Here is a 19,773-nt window from a genome sequence, read left to right as displayed (position 1 = left end):
GATAATGCAAATAGTTTTTAATTTAGTTAAAAAAAATCAGTCATAGATTGGTTGGTCAGCATTGAAGAATGAAAGGATATTTCCAGGGTCAATGAAGGGCAGTGCTCATCCAGAAAATTTTAAATCAAGGATAACTTTGAAGGGACTTGGTGGTCCAGTGGTAAAGAATCTGCCTGCCAATGCAGGGGACTTCAAAGAAGGGGAGATCATGTAAGAGAGCTCTAGGGCAATATTTCATTGCATCAATTGAATTTGACCTTGATGAGCTGAGGGGGAATAGTCTTAGGTAATGGGTTGAGATAAAAATGCATCAGTGAGGCTTCTGGAAAAGAAAACAATGCATAGGGGTACAATAGTCAGAAAAATAAAGAAAAAGAGGAACAAAGTTTTGCCAGTTTGTAAAGTACATTAAATATAGTATTCATCAAATATAATTTATTCTCCAGGCAATTGGGAAGCTTTGGAATTTTGACCAAGGGAATATTAAGATGAAAAGATAGAAAAAGGTTAATATGGAGACATTATTCAGGGTCATGTACTTTTCTCACCAATATTGAACTGTGCTTTGTGGGTCTGTAAACATTGTTTTTGAGGGCAGTCATTGGCTCCTCCTCTAGCTTTTAGAGAACCTGACTCATTTGGACTTACACACAGAATAGAAGTAATAACTTTATAGAGCTATTGCCAACTGGGTGAAGAAGAACGTAGTAATTTTGTCTTCAGTTATTCTCCATATTCCCTAGGATGTGTTGACCATTGTAAGCAATAGTAGCCAAATGTACATGAGCTTAAAAACAATCTGGTTGTATCTCTTACGAGCTCTGTGACATTATGCTCACATTTTTAAGCTTCTCTCAGCAGCTGTGTGCTCACCTGTATTATGGAGCAGCTTGGTCTAAATTTATCTATTATCACACATGCTAAGTTTATGGAATAGAGTAGGAACTTAAGAAACATTTGACCCTTCCTATGGTCATAATTGTTGTTCTTCAGTTGCTAAGTCCTGTCTGACTCTTTGTGACCCCATGAACTGCAACATGAACTGCAGGCCTGCCTCTCCTTCACTATCTCCCTGAGTTTGCTCAAACTGATGTCCATTGAGTCAGTGATGCCAGCTAACCATCTCATCCTCTGTCATCCCCATCTCCTTCTGCGCTCAATCTTTCCCAGCATCAGGGTCTTTTGCAATGACTCTTCTCATAGGTGGCCAAAGTATTGGAGCTTTCGCTTTAGCATCAGTCCTTCCAATGAATATTCAGGGTTGACTTCCTTTAGAATTGACTGGTTTGATCTCCTTGCAGTCCGAGGGACTCTCAAGAGTCTTCTCCAGCACCACATTTTGAAAGCATCAATTCTTCTGCACTCAGCCTTCTTTATGGTCCAACTCAAATCCATACATGACTACTGAAAAAATCATAGTTTTGACGAGATGAACCTTTGTTGACAAAATGATGTCTCTGCTTTTTAATACACTGTCTAGTTTTGTCATAACTTTCCTTCCAAGGACCAAGTGTCTTTTAATTTCATGGCTACAGTCACCATCGGCAGTGATTCTGGAGCCCAAGAAAATGAAATCTACCACTGTTTCCACTTTCTCCCTATGTGTTTGCCATGAAGTGATAGGACCAGATGCCATGATCTTCGTTTTTTGGATGTTGAGTTTTAAGCCAGCTTTTTCACTTTCCTTTTTCATCCTCATCAAGAAGGTCTTTAGTTACTCTTCACTTTCTGCCATTAGAGTGGTATTATTTGCATATCTGAGGTTGCTGATATTTTTCTCCCAGCATTCTTGATTCCAGCTTGAGCTTCATCCAGCCCTGCATTTTGCATAGTGTACTCTACATATAAGTTAAATAAACAGGGTGACTGTAAACAGCCTTGACGTACTCCTTTCCCAATTTTGACCCAGTCCTTTGTTGCATGTCCAGTTCTAACTGCTGCTTCTTGACCTGCATACAGGTTTCTCAGGAGGCAGGTAAGGTATTCCCATCTCTTTCAGAATTTTCTTCAGTTTTTTTGTGATCCACACAGTCAAAGGCTTTAGCATAGTCAATGAAGCAGAAGTGGGTTTTTTTAAAAAATTCCCCTGTTTTTTCTATGATCCAACAAGTGTTGGCAATTTATCTCTGGTTCTTCTGTCTTTTCTAAATGCAACTTGTACATCTGGAAGTTTTTGGTTCATGTACTGTTGAAGCCTAGTTTGAATGATTTTGAGCTTTACCTTGATAGCATGTGAAATGAGTGCAATTGTACAGTAGTTTGAACATTCTTTGGCAGTGTCCTTCTTTGAGATTGGAATGAAAACTGACCTTTTCCAGTCCTGCGGGCACTGCTGAGTTTTCCAAATTTGTTGGCGTAATGTATGCAGCACTTTAACAGCATCATCTTTTAGGATTTGAAATAGCTCATCTATAATTCCATCACCTACAGTAGCTTTGTTTGTGGTAATGCTTCATAAGGCCCACTGACTTCACATTCCAGGATGTCTAGCTCCAAGTGCGTGACCACCTTGTTGTGGTTACTCAGTTCATTAAGATGTTTTTGTACAATTTTTCTGTGTATTCTTGCCACCTCTTCTTAATCTCTTTTGCTTCTATTAGGCCCTTGCCATTTCTGTCCTTTATTGTGCCCATCTTTCCATGAAATGTTCCCTCGGTATCTCTAATTTTCTTGAAGAGATATGTAGTCTTTCCCATTCTCATGTTTCCTGTATTTCTTTGCATTGTTCACTAAGAAGGCTTCAGTTCAGTTCAGTTCAGTCTCTCAGTCATGTCCGACTCTTTGAGACCCCATGAATCGCAGCACGCCAGGCCTCCCTGTTAATCACCAATTCCCGGAGTTCACTCAGACTCACGTCCATCGAGTCAGTGATGCCATCCAGCCATCTCATCTGTCGTCCCCTTCTCCTCCTGCCCCCAATCCCTCCCAGTGTCAGAGTCTTTTCCAATGAGTCAACTCTTCACATGAGGTGTCCAAAGTACTAGAGTTTCAGCTTTAGCATCATTCCTTTCAAAGAAATCCCAGGGTTGATCTCCTTCAGAATGGACTGGTTGGATCTCTTTGCAGTCCAAGGAACTTTCAAGAGTCTTCTCCAACACCACAGTAATTCAAAGAAGATGTGACCTTAAATTATATTCTTAGGAAACTGAATTCCAAATTCTATATCTTTCACATGCTGTGGACAAGAGGGCTGCACTACTTTTCAGAATCTAGGTTTACTCATCTATTATCACAAGCTTATTCATAGATTCCATGAGTGAATCCAGAGATATGATATAATGAAAGCACTTCGGAAGCTAAATGTAATATTCAACATTAATTCATTCAACATATGTGTAGCAATGGCTTTTTGTGCCACAGAATATAATAAGGATCAGTGGGGAGCAAATGAAGTTGTTACAGCCATCTATTTTTCTCAAGACTGAAGGAGAATTCTTCATACAAATATTTTAGTATATGTTAAACAACTTACTGTTTTCTTTCATACGACTTTACAATTTTGAACCTTACAAGGCATTTTCCTAAGCTCCTGACTTTTCATTTTAGAAACAGAGAAAGCAATTCTGAGTGAAGGTAAATTACTTACTCAGAGTGAAGGTAAATTACTTACTCTGTTCTTGCCTAATTAATTATGTGTAGGAAGCAAGTGTTGACTGGCTTTAAAGGTCACTCTCTTTCCAAACACTGTGTTATCTCAGATAGGGGAAGTGTGCTGTGTTAATTTTATTGGTTTTAATGGCAATTGGAGAGAGGCTAAATTAAGTAAAACTTGGAATCCAAACAGAATAACGGGCATATGAATAATATGACAACCACAGATTTATTTGATCCAATGAGCCAAATTCCTCCTATAAATTATATAGCACTTAGTACAAAGTAGGAATAAATGGAATACATGCTTTTTTCCCTGGAACATTTGTGTTATACAAAGTTAGTAGAGTAATCCAGGTCAGTAGTAATCAAAATGAGGGATAAAGGGCCTATGGTGGACTTTTGCTTCTACATAATTTACTCTCCGGTGTCAAAGTTAACTCTGGAGCTCAGGGGCATTTGATTAAGAGGTACTGATTTTGTTATCCTGTCCCAAGGAGCTTCCAGAAAGCGTTCATGGAAGAGGTGGTTTGTGTTTATTCATACTACAAGTTTAGATATAGGTATCATATTGTTTGTCATAATTTGAATCAGTACTTATTTTGAATATAATCATTTAGGTGATATGGTATCTCAGGTATTTTTAAAAGCTTTTAAAAACATATTTTTAAATATGGTGGTCATAGCAACAGCTAAAGATGCTGAAATGATTGCATTGCAGTTCCATTCATTTAGGACAGATTAATATTTTTGACAGGTTATAGGTCTAATACTAGCGTTCAGATTGCTTAGATCTTGAAGAAAATATCAGATAACACCTGTTTTTCAATAATGTCTCTAAGATCACTAATTAAAGGAATCTAATGTTCTCATTCTATTTGCTGTGGGAAGGGCAGGAGAGGCAGAAGTGTTTTTGAAGAGGAAGATGTAGCAACTGCTGCTGCTGCTGCTGCTTAGTCGCTTCAGTCGTGTCCGACTCTGTGTGACCCCATAGACGGCTGCCCACCAGGCTTCCCCGTCCCTGGGATTCTCCAGGCAAGAGTACTGGAGTGGGTTGCCATTTCCTTCTCCAATGCATGAAAGTAAATAGTGAAAGTGAAGTCACTCAGTCGTGTCTGACTTTTATCGACCCCGTGGACTGCAGCCTACCAGGCTCCTCCACCGTGGGATTTTCAAGGCAAGAGTACTGGAGTAGGTTGCCATTGCCTTCTCCGAGATGTAGCAAAGAACACGATATTTTATTTTAGAATACCTAGGTTTGAAAATGATTTGGAATATTTTTTTCTCTTCTTTAAATGCAGTCAAATCATACCTCAGATCTTTGATGTGAAAATTACCCATCAATGGTCTAAAATATAGCACTAAATGATGAAAACTTGAAAGATGAGAAATTAGATGTATCCAGTTAAGCATATAAAATTGGTATCTTACCGAAATCTGAGAAACAGTATTTACAGCAGGTGAATATGGAACATTTTATCATTTATGTACCTCTGAGCCTGAGGAATGGTTTCTTTTCCTTGGTTTGAGATCAGTCTTCTTCCTTAATTGCAGATTGGTTTTACAGACTCAAAAAATGCTTTCAGTTTTATGTATAATATTCAGGATAAAGAGAGGAGATATTGGTAAGCATTAGATAATAATCAGGGTGCTATAATTACTTTCTTCAAGTTTTGACTTATCAGTAGATTATTCCTCAGGTAAAACTGACAGATGAATCTATTAAAAATATTTTTCCTCTGAAGTCCAGAGTTTCTAGTTTAAGCTTAGGAAAAAATATGTAAAATAACTCAGAGATTCTTGGGGACTTTGTGGTTGTCTAACTGCTTTTCTACATTTTGAACTCCATAAACATCCTCTGAAAGACCAGCCATTAGCTTTCCAAGGCAATTTATAAGCTTTTTGTGGCAAGTCAGGGAGGGGTTCAATATTTGAAAGAAAATGAAATTAAGAATGTAAACATGGAGGATTAAAAACTTTCCCGAACTCCAGGGGGAACGGAGTTAGATCCAATTATATCATATAATTAGCATGTTCTTGTTGTAATGCAACTCAAATATGAAACATGTATCACTGTCTACATTACCACAACATTTGAGGATTTTAAGACCCAAACAGAAAAAAAGTCATTAAATAAGTATTAGTGATTTGGTGGCAGATGGGTGGTATTATTTGAAAACTTACATTGTTTTCATTTGCTTAGTGCTTTCAAATATCAAATGTGTTTCTTAGAATACTATAGTGAGTTAGTCCAATTATTCCTATTGCACAAATGTAGAGGCTCAGACTCTGAAAGCTGAAGTATTTTGCTCAAAGTTGTTCAGCCATTATATGAGAAGGTAAAAATGATCTCAAATTCAGCTTTTGTGACTTTAGTCCCTGCAGTCTATCTGTAACATTGCCCCATCTAGCACTGATAAGAGCTTTGAAATGAACTTCTAGAATTTTGCATCCCCACTCTGCAATGGATGCAGGAAAGTTAGTAGAGAAGAATGTAAACAACTGAAACTGACAATTAAATGTCAATAAAAAGTTAAAACTGAACTTCCTCCCCCTCTAGATCCAAGTCAAAGTTGAAACGTATGGAAGAATGTAACCTTTTATTAAAAACAATCTGTCTTTGATTTTAATAACAAAGATTGTACTCAGACTCAACCTTTGTCCCAGAAATGATTTTGCCTTTCTCAATCACTTCCTGGTAAAGCTGTTTAAGATAAGCCTACTTTTTCAAATTGGTAATTTCTTTTTAATATTCTAAATATTTTTTTTCTAAATTTAGTTCACTTCAAATGCTATAAATTGTTTTCCTTGGGCATCTGACATTTAATACCAAAGAATAATAAATAACACAAAATCGAGTGTCAAGAGAAGAGCATTTTTCTATATATTTTTCATGTATTTAACTTTCTGATCCTAATTACAATTTTAAGAGATACATGCTTTTACTATTTTCATTTTAAAGATTTGGAAATTGAGGAAATAAATAGTATTCATTGCTTGAGATACACACACACACACACACACACACACACACACATATATATGAAACAAATTTTCCTAAAGGGACAAGATATATTTGATGGCAGAAAACTTTCTATTTTACTTTTCTGTATAACAACATGGTGGAAATTCAGAATATATACTTGTTAACCAGTGGACAATATACCGTATACATTTAGTTCTTAAAATACTGTGTATAGTTTGTATATTATGAACTTAGATGTTGCTTTAATATTTACAGCAACTGAAGTAGTAATTTCTAGTAAAAGACCACAAAAGAATTAAGGGATGTTGGAAAGAAGGACTTGAACTCCCTTTCTTCAACATCTTTTGCTGTGTATTCAATCTGAAAAACTCAAAATCTATATATTTTATGTGCTATTCTGCATTTTTATTGACAAGGAATTGACATATAACATTGTATAAGTTTGAAATGTGCAATGTGTTGATTTGATACACTTATTTATTAATAATGCAATAGAATACTACCATAACATTAGCTAACATTTTTATCACATCATATAATTATTTTTTGATGGTAAGAACTTTTAAGATCTAGTCTTTTATAAACTTTTATGTGTATAAGATAGTTTTGTTAACTATAATAAAAATGCTATACATTAGATTCCCAGAATATATTCGTCTTGTAACTGTAAGTTTATACACTTAGATCAGCATCTCCCCATTCCCTTACTCCATAGCCTCTGTTAACCACCATTCTACTTTCTGTTTCTGTAAACTCAGCACTTTTAGATTCCACATGTAAATGATATCAGATACTTACTTTGTCATTCTTTGTCTGGCATCTCACTTACCATAATTCTCTCAGAGTCCTCCATCCATGTTGTTTCAAAAGGCAGGATTTCCTTCTTTCTCATATCTGATTATTGTTTCATTGTTTGTATATACCATATTTTCTTTATCATTCACCACTTTGACAGACACCTAGATTGCTACCATACCTTGGCTATTGTGAATAATGCTATAATAAACAAGCAAGTGCAGGTATCTTTTTGATATCCTGCTTTCATTTTCTTTGGATGTATACCCAGGAGTGGGCTTTGTAGATCATATGGTAGTTTTATTTTTAATTTTTTGAGAGATTTTCATACTATTTTCCTGGTTGCTGAAGCAATTTATATTTCCACTGACAGTGCACAGGCCTTTCTTTTTCTCCAAATCCTTACCAACACTTGCTTGCTCTTGTCTTTCTGATAACAGCCATTCTGACTAATGTGAAGTGCTCTCTGATCATGGTTTTGATTTGCATTTCCTTGAAAATTAACAGCGTTGAGCATCTTTTCATGTACTTTTTGGTCAGTTGTATATCATCTTTGGACAATGTTCAATTCCTCTGCCCATTTTTTAATTGGACTGTTTACTTTTTGTTATTGAGTTGTATGATTTCTTTATATATTTTGGATATTGACCACTTCTCTGATACATTGTTGTATATATCATACATAGGTTGTATTGTATTCTGTTGTTCCTTTTGCTGTGCAGAAGCCTTTTAGTTTGATGTAGTCCCACTTGTTCATTTTTGCTTTTATTCTTTGTGCTCTTGGTGTCATATGCAAACCTGATTGCCAGAACCAATGTCAAGAAAATTTTTCCTTATGTTTTCTTCTAGGATTTTATAATTTCAGGTATTATATTTAAGTCTTTAATTTATTTTGAGTTAATTTTGTGTGGTGTTGGATAAGGTTACAATTTCCTTTTATTGCATATAGCTTTCCAGTTTTCTGACAGAGTTTATTGAAGAGACTATACTTTTCTAATGGAGTATTTTTGGCTCCCTTGTCAAATATATTTTGACTGTATATGTGGGGGTCATTTCTGGGCTCTTTCTTTTGTTCCATTGGTCTGTGTGTCTATTTTTATACCAGTACCATGCTCTTTTGATTACTAGAGTTTTGTAATATAGTTTGCCCCCAGGAATGCCTTCAGTTTTGTTCTTTTGTCTCAGGATTCCTGTATTTGGGATTTTTTTATGACCCCATACAAATTTCAAGATTTTTTCTAATTCTGTGAAAAATGTCATTAGAATTTTGATAGACATTGCATCGAATGTATAGCTGACTTGGGTAGTATGGATATTTTAACAATATTAATTCTTGTCATATAAAAATTGAACTATTTTTGGATTTGTGTCTTCTTCAGATCTTTGATTTCCTCAAAGTCTTATAGTTTCACTTTCATGGCTAAATTAATTCTTAAGTATTTTATTATCTTTGATGACATTGTAAATGGGATTGTTTCATTTATGCTTTTTCAGATATTTTATTGTTAGTGTATAGAAATGCACTGAATTGTATTTTTTCAAAAAGCTTATGTTGAAAGTTTAGCCCCCATTTCCCTCCTCCCCCCAATGCCTAGTACTTTAGAATGTGTCTGCACTTAGAGAAATGGCCTTTAAAAAGGTGGTTAAATTAAAATGAGGCCATTAGTGTAGGTCCTTATACAATCTGAGTTGTGTCATTATAAGAAAAGAACAACTGGATGCACACAGATACACCATGATGCTCACCCACAGAGGAAAAGACATAATGAGAAGGTGAATATCTATAAGTTAAGGAAAGGCATTAGGAGAAATCAAACCCACCAACATTTTAGACTTCAAACTTCCAGAACTGTGAGCAAATAAATTTGTTTTTTTTTAAAGACATCCACTCTGTAATGTTTTGTTATGGCAGCCTTATAAAACTAGTTTAACCTCTTTTTCAGCATTGTTAATAGAGGAAAATGATAGAATGAGAAAGGCTAGAGGTCTTTTCAAAAAAATTGAAGATACCAAGGGAACATTTCATGGAAAGATGGGCACAATAAAGGACAGAAATGGCAATGACCTAACAGAAGCAGAAGAGATTAAGGAGATATGGCAAGAATACACAGAATTGTACAAAAAAATCTTAATGACCTGGATAACCACAATGGTGTGGTCATTCACTTGGAGCCAGACATCCTGGAGTGTGAAGTCAAGTGGGCCTTAGGAAGCATTATGATGACCATAGCTAGTGGAAGTGATGGAATTACCACTGAGCTATTTCAAATCCTAAAAGATAATGCTGTTAAAGAGCTGCACTTATTATGCCAACAAATTTGGAAAACTCAGCAATGGCCACAGGATCGGAAAAGGTCAATTTTCATTCCAATCCCAAAGGGCAATGCCAAAGAATGTTCAAACTACTGTACAATTGCACTCATTTCACATGCTATCAAGGCTGAAAATCATTCAAGTTAGGTTTCAGGAGTACATTAAATGATAACTTCCAGATGTACAAGTTGACTTTAGAAAAGGCAGAGGAACAAGAGATCAAATTGCCAACATCCTTTGGATCACAAAGAAAGCAAGAGAGTTTCAGAAAATTTCTATTTCTCCTTCACTGACAATGATAAAGCCTTTGACTATGTGGATCACAATAACCTGTGGAAAATTCTTTAAGAGATGGGAATACCAAACCACCTTACCTGCCTCCCAAGAAACCTGTGTGCAGGTCAAGAAGCAACAGTTAGAATGGGACATGGAATAATAGACTGGCTCAAAATTGGGAAAGGAATATGTCAGGGCTGTATATTTTTATTCTGCTTATTTAACTTACATGCAGAATACATTGTGACAAATGCAGAGCTGGATGAATCACAAGCTGGAGTTAAGATTATTGGGATAAATGTCAACAACCTCAAATATGTAGAAGATGCCACTCTAATGGCAGAAAGTGAAAAGAAACTAAAGAACCTCTTGATGAAGGTGAAGGAGGAGAGTGAAAAAGCTGGTTTAAAACTCAATATTCAAATAGCCAAGATCATGGCATCTGATCCTATCACTTCATGGCAAATAGATGGGAAAAAAGTGGAAACAATGATAGATTTTATTTTCTTGGGCTCTAAAATCACTGCAGACAGTGACTGTAGCCACAAAATTAAAAGATGGTTGCTCCTCAGAAGAAAAATTATGACAAACCTAGACAGCATATTAAAAAGCAGAGACATCACTTTGCTGACAAAGGTCTGTATAGTCAAAAATATGTTTTTTTCCATTTGCTATGTGTGAATATAAGAGCTGGAACATAAAGAAAGCTGAGTGTCACAGAATTGATGCTTTCATAATGTGGTGCTGGAAAAGACTCTTGAGAGTCCTTTGGCCTACAAAGAGATCTAACTAGTCAATCCTGAAAGATATCAACCTTGTGTTCACTGGAAGGACTGATGCTGAAGCTGAAGCAAAGAGCCATCTTATGTGAAGAAGTGATTTATTGGAAAAGACCCTGATGCTAGGAAAGATTGAGGGTAAAGGGAGAAGGGAGTGACAGGAAGAGATGATTGGATGGCATCACTGACTCAATGGGCATAAGTTTGAGTAAACTCCAGGAGATAGTGAAGGATAGGGAAACCTGGAACACTACAGTCCATGGCATCTGGTCCCATTACTTCACAGCAAATAGATGGGGGAAGAATGGAAGCAGTGGCAAACTTGGTTTTCTTGGGTTCCAAAATCACTGCAGATGGTGATTGCAGCCATGAAATTAAAAGATGCTTACTCCTTGGAAGAAAAGCTATGACAAACTTAGCATATTAAGAAGCAGAGACATTACTTTACCAACAAAGTCCATGTAGTCAAAGCTATTGTTTTTCCAGTAGTCATGTATGGATGTGAGAGTTGGACCATAAAGAAGGCTGAGTGCCAAAGAATTGATGCTTTTGAATTGTGATGTTGAAGAAGACTCTGAGAGTCCCTTGGACTGCAAGGAGATCAAACGAGTCAATCCTAAAGGAAATCAGTCCTGAATATTCATTGGAAGGACTGATGCTGAGCCTGAAACTCCAATACTTTGGCCACCTGATGTGAAATCTGACTGATTTGAGAAGACCCTCATACTGGGAAAAATTAAAGGAAACAAGATAGGTTGGATGGCATCATTGACTCAAAGGACATGAGTTTGAGCAAGCTCTAGGAGATGGTGGAGGACAGGGAAGCCTGGTGTGCTGCAGTCCACAGTTTCGCAAAGAGTCAGACATGACTGAGTAACTGAACAACAAATAATCATAAGTATACATAAGTAATAGCTATCACAGTGATGAAATTAGGGCAGTTATTAATTCCAACTAGTCATATTCATTCATCTGCCTTCATTCAAAGATTAGGCTTTTACTGTCTTTGTAAGACCAGGGTATTTGTGATCTGTGGATGAGGAGATAAAAATTATCCAATTTTCAAAAGCCCCATTTCTATATGGACTCTTCCTAATCAAAGTTTGTATAGCTTTTAAAGTTTTCAGTTATCTGTCCTTGGGTCTATTATCTCCAAGTGGGTACATTTATGCAACTGAATTCACCAAGATCTGTAAGCATATGATTATGCTTTACGAGCTGTGGGTTTGATCCCTGGGTATGGGAAGATCCTCTGGAGAAGAAAATGGCAACCCGTTTCAGTTTCTTGCCTGGAGAATCCCATGGACAAAGGAACCTGGTGGGCTACAGTTCAGGAGGCTGCAAAGAGTCGGACATGACTTAAGCGACTAACACTTTCATTTTTTTTTTCTTTAGTTCGTGAAGATGTCTTAAGGCTTCTGAAAGTATTATCAGTATTAATAGCATGGTTTGGTCTGCCCAATTTGAATAAAATTTAGTAGTACACATTGTAGATAATCATTGCTTTCTCATTCTTTTATGAGAAAAAAATAATCAATGATTATTGATTATTTGGTTATTTTAATACATTTAATATTAAGATGGGATAGCATTACTTTTTCTTTTTAAATACAATGGAATGGAGGGATTGGAAGTCAATGTTAATGGTTTATCCTGTATAAGAAATAATCAATTCCTTTTAAAGTCAACACATACAATGCCTCTGTATTAAACAGATATTGGAACAGATTACAATAAATAAAAATATTTGTGAACAAAGTGAGAAGCAGTGTTTAGACATATTAGTAAAGAAGAAGACAGATTAGTAAAATCCAGGAGAGAAATCAGGACTAAAGCTATATATCTAAAAGTCCTTTGCACAGAGATGGAAATTGAGTCCTAAGTGTAGATGATATGAGTTTTAGGACAAATATGTATAAGATGATTGGTTTTCTATAATTGATCAGAGTTGTGGTGTAGGGAAAGAACAGTATACTTGGGATCTGGAGAAAAGAATTCAAATTTGGTTTTCATATAAATCCTGAGTGGTATTGCTGCTGCTGCTGCTGCTGCTAAGTCGCTTCAGTCATGTCCGCCTCTGTGTGACCCCATAGACGGCAGCCCACCAGGCTCCCCTGTCCCTGGGATTCTCCAGGCAAGAACACTGGAGTGGGTTGCCATTTCCTTTTCCAATGCATGAAAGTGAAAAGTGAAAGTGAAATCGCTCAGTTGTGCCCGACTCTCAGCAACCCCATGGACTGCAGCCTACCAGGCTCCTCCGTCCATGGGATTTTCCAGGCAAGAGTACTGGAGTGGGGTGCTGTTGCCTTCTCCGTGAGTGGTATTAGGTTATGTTTAAACATTAGAATCTAATTTTCTCTTCTATGAAATAGACATAGTTTATTTAATATACTTATAATAATGATTATTTTAAAGTTCTTTTTTGCACATCCAAAAGACCACCTGTCTGTCATCTAATATGTGAGATTTATTACTTTGATACAGTAAGTTTCTGATCTTTATTCTGGCTAGATTCTGACTTCAGTCAGTCTAAATTTACTTGTGATTTCAACTGTATTGGGCAACGCCTCTTACTGTATTGTAAGGCTAGACCTATTTACTCTGGCTACTTAGGGACATAAACATAAAATACCCCAAGATCTCTCTTCCTCTCTTTTGCTGTCTGTCTCTTCTTTTTGTCTCACATTATCTACCTCTCTTTCTCAGCTTTACTCCATTGCCACCCACACTGGAATATACAAAAAATATTTCTTTTGCAGGGAACAGATAGGTGGGGAGGAGTTACATTTCTGTTTCTAACCAAGAAGGAGTAAGGGGACCATATTTGCCCATACTAAAGCACTAAAGCACTAAAAATACCACCCCCCCCGCCCCCGCTAAAACATGAAATACCATTTTTTCGGATGTTTGAACATCAAGCAAGTGATCTCTGGGAGATGAGAAATTAATGAAGTGAGCCCTATAATTTCCCCAGCTTACCTCCTTGAGTGAGTTTCCAGGTAATAAAATAAGGAGAGGGAACCCATCTGAAAAGGGTTTAGAAAGGGATGGAGTTGAGAGGCCAGGGAAAACAAGGCAGCTGGTTTTCAAGTCAAAATCCAGAGAAGAGGAAGCAGCAGAAGAAAGGAACTCTGGAGATCTAAAGCGACAGCCCTGCACTTTCAAATGAGTACTTAACACTGCAGGTATATGAAGAAACTACCTGGGTCCTGGGAAAGGATCATCCAAGAAGATTGGAGGGAATGATTTTAAGAGGTCACATAAGGTTGAAAATAAAACCAACACATTATACACCTAAAAAAAGCCACTTTGTACAACCTAAACAGTTGTACTTTTTAGTTGTTCAATCGTGTCTGACTCTTTGCGACCCCATGGACTGTAGCATGCCAGGCCTCCCTGTCCATCACCACCTCCCGGAGTTTACCTAAATACTTAATAAAGCTGAAAAAAGAAAGTAGATGTTTAAAAAAAACACAAACATAGCACTGATATAATTACTGGATACAACATTGAAAAGTTATTCTGACTATATCTCATAAGTTAAAAAGGTAGAGAAAAACTCGAGCATGTCATTTGAGATACAAAAGATGATATTTAAAGATATAGCACATGTCTTAAAAAGATAATTAATTATATCTAGGAATGAAGGCTATATCTAATACAAATATATCTACCATACTTTGGGCGGGATCAAAATAATTGGACACTGCTGAAGGAAAGAGAACTTGAAATCAGGGCAATAGTAACTCTTTATTTTTTAAAGTTCATTTGTTTATTTTTAATTAATTAATTTATTTTAATTGGGAGCTAATTACTTTACAGTATTGTAGTGGTTTTTGCCATATACTGACATGAATCAGCCATGGGTGTACATGTGTTCCCCATCCTGAAACCCCCTCCCACCTCCCTCCCTGTCCCATCCCTCAGGGTCATCCCAGTGCACCAGCCCTGAGCACCGTCTTGTGCATCGAACCTGGACTGGCGATCTGTTTCATATACATGTTTCAATGCTATTCTCTCAAATCATCCCACCCTCGCCTTCTCCCACAGAGTCCAAAAGCCTGTTCTCTACATCTGTGTCTCTTTTCCTGTCTTGCATATAGGGTTATCGTTACCAGCTTTCTAAATTCCATATATATGCATTAATATACTGTATTGGTGTTTTTCTTTCTGACTTACTTCACTCTGTATGCTGCTGCTGCTAAGTCACTTCAGTCATGTCCGACTCTGTGCGACCCCATAGATGGCAGCCCACCAGGCTTCCCCATCCCTGGGATTCTCCAGGCAAGGACACTGAAGTGGGTTGCCATTGCTTTCTCCAATGCATGAAAGTGAAAAGTGAAAGGGAAGTCGCTCACTCGTGTCCGACTCTCAGCAACCCCATAGACTGCAGCCTACCAGGCTCCTCCGTCCATGGGATTTTCCAGGCAAGAGTACTGGAGTGGGGTGCCATTGCCTTCTCCTCACTCTGTATAATAGGCTCCAATTTCATCCACCTCATTCAAATGCATCCACTGATTCAAATGCATTCTTTTTAATAGCTGAGTAATATTCCTTTGTGTATATGTACCACAGCTTTCTTATCTATTCATCTGCTGATGGACATTTAGGTTGCTTCCATGTCCTGGCTATTGTAAACAGTGCTGCGATGAACACTGGGGTACATGTGTCTTTTTCAATTCTGGTTTCTTCGGTGTGTATACCCAGCAGTGGGATTGTTGGGTCATATGGCAGTTCTGTTTCCAGTTTTTTAAGGAATCTCCACACTATTCTCCATGGAGGCTGTTACTAGTTTGTGTTCCCACCAACAGTGTAAGAGGGTTCCCTTTTTGCCACATCCTCTCCAGCATTTACTGTTTGTAGACTTTTTGATAGCAGCCATTCTGACTGGTGTGAAATGGTACCTCATTGTGGTTTTAATTTCCATTTCTCTGATAGTGAGTGATGTTGAGCATATTTTCATAAATGCAGGATAATTATTTTACAATATTGTGACAGTTTTTGCCATACATCAACATGAATTGGCCACAGGTATACAATAGTAACTCTTTAAAATAAAGTGAATGAAACAAAGAGAAAATAAGACTGAAAAAGTGAACAGATTGGGTGAGAAGGCTTGAAGTAGTCTGATATACATGTAATTGGAGTACAAAAAAGAAAATGCATTGACAAAAATGTATTTAAAGAAATAGTGGATGGTAATTTTCTAAATTTGATGAAAAAATAAATACACAGTCACAAGAATATCAATAATCAGAAGAATGAGAAACAGGAAGAAAACCACACCAAGGTTAAGATTTTTGCCAGCACCATTCTTGACATTAGCCTTGGTTCCTCTTTAGTGGAAAAGTATTACACTTAGAAATCAAAATCTGGAAATAGACGTACCATTACTATTAACGTATCACTGATCCCAAGCCCTCTCAGTGGGCATATTTGGGGAATAAATGTGCTTTTTTTATGTACATGTGTACATGTAAATATATGCACATTTGCAAACATTTACATCCATTGTTGATTTCTAAATATATACCTATATCAATCTATCTCTCTCTTTCTATATGTATTTTACCCTCTATATGTATATATTGAAGGCAGTGAGCTCACATTGTCTCTAATTCTAATCCAATACCATAGAGCTTATTCTACTTTTTCCTCTTTTTGTATGTTTTATGCCTCCACTAGTAGAAACCTGGCTCTCGCTATACCTTATATGTTTACTTGTTATTTCATTCCCTGTATGTAATTTTGCTCCCATTTCTTTTGATTCACGTTACCTTCTGTCACTTCACTGTCCCTATGCTAGTATCTTTCCATTTCTTCTTACAAAGTGGTAGTACTTTATTTGATCACAAGTAGAATTTTAATTTCAATATGTCCTTATAGTCAATAAATTTTAATATATGAAACTATAAAAAGCAAAATGTATATGGTGATATTTCTAAAAATGCATTTTGGAAAGAAGTTATAGCTCACAAGAAATTAATTGTGGAACCACATTTGTTAATTACTCCCACCTCTCAGAATAATAATGTACATGCAAATCTTCTAATATATGAAACTGTAAGTCACTCAGTCATGTCCCATTCTGTATGCCCATGGACTGTGGCCCACCAGGCTCCTCTGTCTGGAATTTTTCAGGCCAGAATACTGAAGTAGGTAGCCATTCCATTCTCTAGGGAATCTTCCCAACCCAGGGATCAAACCTAGGCCCCTTGCATTGCAGGCAGATTCTTTACCATCTGAGTCACCAGGGAAGCCCCATATGTGTGTATGTGTGTGTGTGTGTGTGTACCACATCTTCTTTATCCCTTCATCTGCTGGTGGACACAAAAGTTGCCTTCATATCTTGGCTATTGTAAATAGTGTTTTACTTTAGGTAAATTTTGGAAGGATTTTCAGAAGATATAACAAAGTGTCTTTAATTAGGTGACTACAATGTCACCTTAGGAGAGCTATCATAATGGGGGTAAAGTGGCATACAATGTTGTCCTTAGGGATGAAAGAACATGATATATTTGGTTAACTATACAGTGAATGCAGCATAGTGCATGCAGAGCAGATGCGAGAAAAACAGTGAGGGAAAGAAAAAGGAAAATATGTACCAGAAGAGCTTTGTTGGGACCAGATAAAGTCTCTGGGTAAAACAGAAACCAAAAATAAACAAAAAAAAAACATGAAATCAAATAGTTTTCTCAAAAAGGGGAGTGAAAAATATACGTTTTATGTGTTAAGTAAACAGGTGCTCTGGATTTTTTTTTTGAGAAGCTTTATTTCAATTTTGTTTCTAAAATTTTACTCCCACTTCTAACACTAGTTGTCCCTACATTTTAATGTTATTTTCATAAATGATAAAGTTAGATTATTACTGTAAAATTTCTTTTTGACACTTAAATTCTGTAATTTTACATATGTCCTTTATTTCCATTCTTACATTTATATTGAAAAACTTATCTCCACTATATGAGCTTATTTGGTGAAAAAGCTCAAAGATATAATTTCCTCATTCTTTCTTCCAGAACTGTTTAGCTGTCAGTTTTTTCATAGCATCATGCACCTCTGTATTTCTCAGGCTATAGATGATAGGATTGAGCATCGGTGTGACTACTCCATAGCACAGAGCAATCAGTTTGTCAGAAGCAGTATCTTTGGATTTTGGCTTTATATACATAAAGAGGATTGACCCATAAAACATAGTCACCACTGTAATGTGGGCTGAGCAGGTGGAAAAAGCCTTTTTTCTTCCTCCAGCTGAATTGATTCTTAGTACAGTAGAAAGAATGAAAATGTAGGAGATAGAAATCAACAGTAATGGAACAAACAAAAATATTACATTGCCTAACATTAGAGTAATCTCATTCAAGGAAATATCTGTGCAAGCTAGCTTGAGAAAGGCCAATATTTCACAAACAAAATGATTGATGACATTTTTCCCACAGAAGGGCAACCGTACTGCAAGAAGTGTTTGTGTCAATGAGTTGAGAAAGCCCAATCCCCATGAGAGAACTGCCATCTGAATACAAAGTGCCTTGCTCATGATGATAGGGTATCTCAAAGGGATGCAGATGGCTACATAGCGGTCATATGCCATCACTGCTAGAAGTACACACTCTGTGGATGCCATGGTGAAGGAGACAGACATCTGAACAACACATCTAGTGAAGGAGATGTTTTTTTTCTCTGATAGAAAGTGTATCATTGTTGAGGGGATAAAGGAGGATGTGTACAAAATGTCAAGAAAGGAAAGGTTACTGAGAAAGAAGTACATAGGGGTGTGAAGGCGGGAATCCAGGAGAGTGAGGATGATCAAAGTGCTGTTCCCCAGGAGGATCACCATGTACATCACCAAGAACATCATGAATAGGAGTTTTTCGGCTCTTGGATGCTCAGAAAGTCCCTGTAAAGTGAACTCAATGTCTGTCCAATTGGTTCTTTCCATTTTATTTTGTGCCTGGAGTAATTCAGAAGAGACGTGGGTTTAAGGAGTCTATACAGTATTATCATATGAAGTAAGAGATCATTGCAGGAAGGCCAATAAGCGTGTCAGTACTAGTTGCAGTGTGTTTATAGTTGTGAGTTTAGCTTTTAAAATTCCTCTTCAAAAGCTCATAAGTCGGGGGATAAAAGAGACACAATAATTACATTGGTAATTTATTAAAAATACAAACTCCTGAATCCTATTTCCTAAGATTATGATATACAAGTTCTGAGTCAGGGAAGAACTATTTGCATCTTAATAAACATTTGTTATTTCAAACTCAGTTGACTCACATACATACTCTGAATATTGTTATTTTGGAGATAGCATGTTTAATCTCTTAAAAATGCTGATTTATTTGATTTTATACCTGTCAGTCATTAAGAGTAACTTAGTCTAGTATTTTACAGTTTATTAATATGCTCACACATATTACTTATTTTATCATCACTGTAATTCCCTGAGGGAAATAAAGTTCATAGAGTATCTATGTTTTAAAAGTATTTTGAAACACAGTAAGTGAACAAACTACTATTCAAATCTTCACTTTTGACTTTACATTCCCCTTTTTTTAACTGCATGTTTGTTGCCCTCCCTAAATTATGCAAGTTGACTAAGAAGTGAGAATAAGGTATCTTTTGAAATAGAGCTCTCCAGATGAATCTATTGTGAAACTGAGGAAGACAATCAGCCATCTAGTGGAATGTAAAACCAACCATCTAGTGGAATATTTACAGATTTAATATATGGATAAGTCACATGGGAAATCTTTGTAAAAAATTATCCATCAGTGGATCTGAAGTGAGATCTATGATCTGAATTTATTAACATATTTCCAGGTGATGTAAATGCTGGTTGTATAGAAGCACATGAATAGCAAGGCCTTTTAGACCACCTCTCTCTGATATCATTGGAATATGCCACTGGTGTTTCAATTCTATGTAGGATTGTAATTGAATAGCAGACAATGCAAAACTAAACATTTTGGTGGGACTTTGAGGTGAGACTTCTGTGTAAATATATTGCAATTAGTTTTGGGTTCTTTAGATTTTAAA

The 19,773-nt window shown here is 36.5% G+C and overlaps 1 protein-coding gene across 1 annotated transcript; it reads right to left on the bottom strand.

The window, feature by feature from the left end:
* Positions 1 to 17,743: 17,743 nt before the first annotated feature.
* On the bottom strand, positions 17,744 to 18,679 carry LOC113897502 (olfactory receptor 13D1-like). Its single transcript, XM_027550236.1, has one exon. It carries the CDS (start codon positions 18,677 to 18,679, stop codon positions 17,744 to 17,746), a length of 936 nt encoding a protein of 311 aa, XP_027406037.1.
* Between the last annotated feature and the right edge of the window lie 1,094 nt (positions 18,680 to 19,773).

The sequence above is a fragment of the Bos indicus x Bos taurus genome, chromosome 8 (assembly GCF_003369695.1).
Source record: "Bos indicus x Bos taurus breed Angus x Brahman F1 hybrid chromosome 8, Bos_hybrid_MaternalHap_v2.0, whole genome shotgun sequence".
In the NCBI taxonomy this organism is placed as follows: Eukaryota; Metazoa; Chordata; class Mammalia; order Artiodactyla; family Bovidae; genus Bos; species Bos indicus x Bos taurus.
The sequence above is the reverse complement of the archived record's forward strand: the minus strand, read 5'-3'. Positions and strand labels throughout refer to the sequence as shown.